Source organism: Hipposideros armiger, unplaced genomic scaffold, assembly GCF_001890085.2.
Source record: "Hipposideros armiger isolate ML-2016 unplaced genomic scaffold, ASM189008v1 scaffold_403, whole genome shotgun sequence".
Taxonomy (NCBI): domain Eukaryota; kingdom Metazoa; phylum Chordata; class Mammalia; order Chiroptera; family Hipposideridae; genus Hipposideros; species Hipposideros armiger.
In genome coordinates, this window is record NW_017731753.1 from 1,207,748 (window position 1) to 1,213,120 (window position 5,373).

The 5,373-nt window shown below is 40.5% G+C and overlaps 1 protein-coding gene across 1 annotated transcript in view; it reads right to left on the reverse strand.

Moving 5' to 3' along the window:
• Window positions 1-5,373, reverse strand: part of KAT2B (lysine acetyltransferase 2B) — a 112,475-nt gene that overhangs the window by 39,805 nt on the left and 67,297 nt on the right. The window contains 2 exon segments of the mRNA XM_019663739.1: window positions 2,280-2,495; window positions 2,787-2,848. Coding sequence (XP_019519284.1) covers window positions 2,280-2,495; window positions 2,787-2,848 — 278 coding nt within the window.

Consider the following 5,373-nt stretch of genomic DNA (forward strand, 5'->3'; position numbering starts at 1 on the left):
AGTTATTTCCTTTCTTAAAACGTGTATACATTTTTTTGGCACCCTCTGTATATGCGATTCTGCTGCCAAACCTGTATAAATCCCTAACAGCCTCAAATGTTGTCCTAGGCCATGAAAAGGGATTTAAAAGGAGAAGTGGGTGGTAGTCTTACCCTACCATTAGTAACAGAGAAGAAAAGAAAGCAGCATTGATTTTTTAGCTCAATAGCATAAGCATGCCAGAACTCTGGGTTGAAGGAACAAAACACACTATAATTAGCAAATATGTGCAAGAAGCGAAATACATTTGCTGTGGGGAAAAAAAATTGTTAATATGCAAGGTAATTAAAATTTCTTTTTCAGCACTATCAAAGGTAGTGGTGGGGTGGGGGGGGGTGGGTCCTTTTTGTCCCTTGGCTTAGAGACAGAATGACAGCTGTAATCTGAAAACATAAAATGCTGCTTATGTGGCAAATGTCATAGACAAATAAGTAAGAAAATTGCTTTACTCTCTAAGGAAAGGAGCTTAGACCAGTTAGAAAGCAGCCATGAAATACATGAGCTTGCCCAGAGTTCATAACTCTTCAGGGACAACATCCAAATGGCAGTTAAGTGCTTTTGAGTCTTTCTCCCTGAAGAAAGCCAAAATGTTCATGTCATGCCTCAATCTCAGGTGTTGGTTTCCTCAAGAAAACCAGGATGGGGCCGGCCGAGTGGCTCAGTTGGTTAAGAGCTCACTCAAGGGCCGGCCAAGTGGCACATTGGTTAAGAGTTGGCTTGGGACGCCAGCTCTGAGCCGCAGGGCCCCGGTTCGGATCTCACATGTGGGCCAGTGACGCTGCCCTCTACAGCTAAGATGGTGAACAACAGCTCAACCTGGAGCTGGGTTGCCTTGAGTTGTTGGAAGTGTCATAGTCTGCAGTGGGGCTGGCTAGCAGCTGGCGTGCGCCTTCGTGAGCTGTCGACTGGCTCACCCAGGAAGAGCGCAATGATAATACCAACATGGGCCAGTGAAGCAATGTCCTCCACAACTAGACTGAAGAACAAAAGCANCCCCCAATTCCCCAGCACTGTTCCGATCCCCCCAACTCCCCAATAAAAATCTTTAAAAAAAAAAAAAAAGCTATGTACTATGATTCCATCCATATGACATTCTAGAAAAGGCGAAAAACGACAGGAAAAGGGAATCAGTGATTTCCAGGGCTTGGGGTAGGGCAATGAATGGGCTACACAGGGGTACAACAGAATTTTCTGGGGTGATGCAACTGTTTGCTATTTTTATGGTAGTGTTTGTCAAAATCACAGAACCAGGGCCGGCCGAGTGGCTCAGTTGGTTAAGAGCTCGCTCAAGAGTTTGAGCAACAGCGGTTCGATGCCCGGCCCAAGCTGAGCTGCCAACAGGTGGCAGGATGGCTCAGCCAAAAAAAAAAAAAAAAATTTTTTTCACAGAACCATATACCAAAGAGGGTAACTTTTATAGCATGTAAAAAAAAATTTTTTTTTTTTTGGAAAAAATAGCAAGAAGAAAATTACCTTTGCTGGAGTGATACTGACAAGTCCCCTCAATGTGTAATATGTACACATTGAGGCTAGATGTACTAAAAACTGACATCCAAATTCTGCCTTTTATCTTTCCCCATGGCCACATAAAAATCGCTGCCTTGGTACCTCCTGCCAAACTTCTCCGAATCCTCCTAGTGTCAAAGGCAGGAATTCAGATCCTCTCTCTGGGATCAGGGTGACTCCAGAAGTCACATGTCTTCCGTCCTCACAAAATGCCAAGTGATATCACTGCCTGACTCAAGGCAATGGCCAGGGCGTCCTGGCCCCACTCGGAAGTTCTTCGAGTCCTGAGACTCAAGATTGCCGTCTTCCACTCACCGTCCTATTATTATCCATGGGAGTAACTTGATGCATCAAACAGACATGGATTCAGAAACCAGACTGAGACTTGATTCCTGGGCTGATCTGGCCACGGAGTGAGACTGTAAGTGTCTTTAAAAAGCGTCAGCATTTGACTACACAGCTGAGCTGCCTGGTACTTTACACCTCCCATAAAACTGTAACATGCAGGCTAAGCAAACCCAATAATAGGAGTAGTGGTGGTGGTTGTTTTCTCTGTTTGATTTGCACCTGCTCTCCTCACTAATAGGGATGCAGACGCAAAATTTGCCGAAGTGTTTACTTTTTTGCTGGCTCCAGTCTTCAATTTCTTGGTGAAAAACACAAATAAATGCAGAGTGAGCTGCAAGTAACACTTTCTGGTTGTTCTCTGATTTATGCAAAAAAAAGACATTTACCTGTTTGAATTCCTAGCTGGCTGGTTCTGGAAGAGGCTGAGAGAAAATCCTGATCCCAGATGGGAGAGTTTTGACTATAAACTTCTTCTTCTAACATGGACAAAAACCTAAACACAAGAATAAAAGCAACAGTAAGATCAAAAACTAATGTACTATCAGCTGGACAAAAGCACTAACCATATCTGGCAATAACCTGAATCAGCATCTTACCTTCGACTCAGAAATATGTTAGTAAATTATGACTCAAAGGATGATTGAGTTGGGCAGCCCTGGTATATTCAAATACAGAAATGCATTTCTACAAAAGAATTTTCTTTTGACTCTGCATAGATTGACAAAACACAGAGCATTATATCAATGGAAATTCATTCCACTAAGTCTTCCTCCACTGAGTCTCAGAGAAAGATTTCAGCCCTCCAGGTAGCTGTCATTATCACTATCACTATTATAATAAGAGTTGCTAACATGTATCGAGTGCTTGCTATGTGCCAGCACTGTTTTAAGAACTTATTGAATCCTCATATCAACCCAATGAGTTACATATTTTTTTATTACATACACATATAGCTCTTACTCTGTGACAGACATTGTTCTAAGTGGTTGATGGATTTTAACTCACTTGATCTTCATAACTTCACAGATGAAAAAAAATAAGGCATGGAAAGGTTAACTAACTGGTACAAAGTCCCACAACTAGTAAACTCAGGGTCAAGTTTGAACCAGTGATTAATTACTAAGTTATACTTTCCTGTCATGTTATAAACCAAATGGATCTCAAGTTTTGGGAGCCCACAAAAATTACCTGGAGACCTTGTTTGCAATACAGCTACCCAAACCCCACCTAGGCTTACTGAATGAATCAGTCTATGAGAATGGGCCTGGGTAACTAAATTTTTGTTAAGTACCTTAGGCCGTTCTTATATACACCAAAATTGAAGACCTATGATTAAAATACCAACACAAATCTACACTTCTGGTACCGGAATATCTTCCTGCAAGCCTCTTTTAAGGCACATTAACTCCAGTGGAGAAGCACAGAATAATGGTAAAGATCTTGGGCTCTAGAATCCATTTGCGAAGTTCACCACTTATCATTTGTACGTTCTTGAAACCAGTTCTTAACTTTCCTCTCCCTCAGTTTCCTCTTTTATAAAATGGAAATATCAACAGTAATTCTTGCATAGGATGGCAGTGAGGGATAGGCTATTGTGCATGCCTGACCCCTGACAGGTGCTCCATTCATTCATTCAACAAATACTGAGTGAACTTTTACCACGTGCACTGTGTTAGGTGCTGGCAGGACAGGGTGAATAAAACAACCACCCGACCCTCATGAAGTTTACACTGTAATGATGTAATAAAGGTAAGCTATTATAAGCCCACTATCCCTTCTCTGAAACTGTAAAATCCAAAAGCCCTTAAAAAAAAGTTTCCATAACCCATTTGGAAACAAAAATCTGACCTTAACATACATAAGACTATTTATAGTCTTTATAATTATAAATGGATTCGATTTGGGGAATTGCCCCCACCCCTGCAGCTGTGGGATATGGTACATGGTACGTGTGTTATATTACCTTTATAAATTTTTTAAATTTTGAATTATGAAACTTATCTAGTACAAAGGTTTTGGATACCTGTTCAAAGACCTATATCATCATCATCATTGGGAAAAGGTTCTGAGGGTCTCCTGACTGGTTGTTCATAGAAGATTTAAGAACAAGGTATCATTTGAGTGAACACCTACCAGCACTCGACAGTGTAATTCATTTCATGGCTTATAGAAAACTCATAAGTCACTTCTTGCTCAGCAAGCCATCACTGAAGTATATTTTAAAACACTTCAGTGTGTTTCTTAACAAACCCAGAAAGATGGACCAGTCATAAGACGTAAAATCCTTACTGAGATCATATTCTGATCTTGCTGATGAGAAAGAAGTTTCTTGTTTCCTCAGCAGACCCTGCCCTTCCCTCACACAGCCCTCAAGATTTCCCCACCTGCCCTTTAAACGGAAGTAAATTTCCTTTCCTCTTCTTTTTCATCAGTAATTATATAATCAGCACACTCTTCACAAAGCCCTGCTAGGGACTCACCAAAGAAGAATATTATTTCATTAATAATTTAGTGGAATAACTATGTGTTCTATATGTGCATACATATACAGTTATTTCATTATAATAAACAATAGTCTCACATAATGACATGAGAAAAATACTGGTTTTATATGCACCAGGATACAAAATTACATGTAGAATAAAAAACACAACACATGGAGAAAAAACAGAACTATCTAAAAGCAACAAAAGTAGTTCAGAGTGGTAGGGCTATGGCTGGTGGTTTGCTTTTTAACCAAATTGTCATTGACATGTACATTTTAGAATGAAATGTGGATATTAAACCTTTTCCACAACAATCTTGTAAGTAGGTGGCTGGGGGGAAAGGCACAAGTTAAAGCCAAGTAGAAGAAAGGGCAACATATGAAGATAGGCAGATAAGGACCTAAGCCCCGAAAATACCTCTGAGAATCACAGCGACCTCACTGGGTGATGTAACTCTCATTCTGCAACAGTGCCCAAGCGTCAACCAGCACCTCAGGCTTCAATACCAATGGTGCCAAAAACACGTATACACACTTTAAGCGACGTTATCTATATATTACTTTTGGAAGTTGAATTGAATTACAGTAGCAATGTGTAGTATGACATTCCCTCAAAAAATGGCATGCGACACTCAAAGAAAATGGCAGAAGCACGGTTGTCATTCAGGGAGCGCAAGACCATTTTGAAGTGGTATTTGAAATTCAAAAACACGGAAGTACAACAATGGAGGCGTGAGTATGCAACAGAACCTCCAACATGCCTAACTACTGCACGGATTCATGATAAGTTTGAGACACACGGTACTTCGGGAAGAAATTAAAATAGCATGCACAGCGATACTTTGGTCAACGTTGCTCAAACAGCGGTTCGCTGTAATCAGAAGTGTCTGGACACTGATGGTAACCACTTTGAGTACCTCTTATAATTGCAGAAGTCAAACGTGACTTGTATTCATCTTTTGTTATCAGTATATATTGAGTATTACAATTTTAAT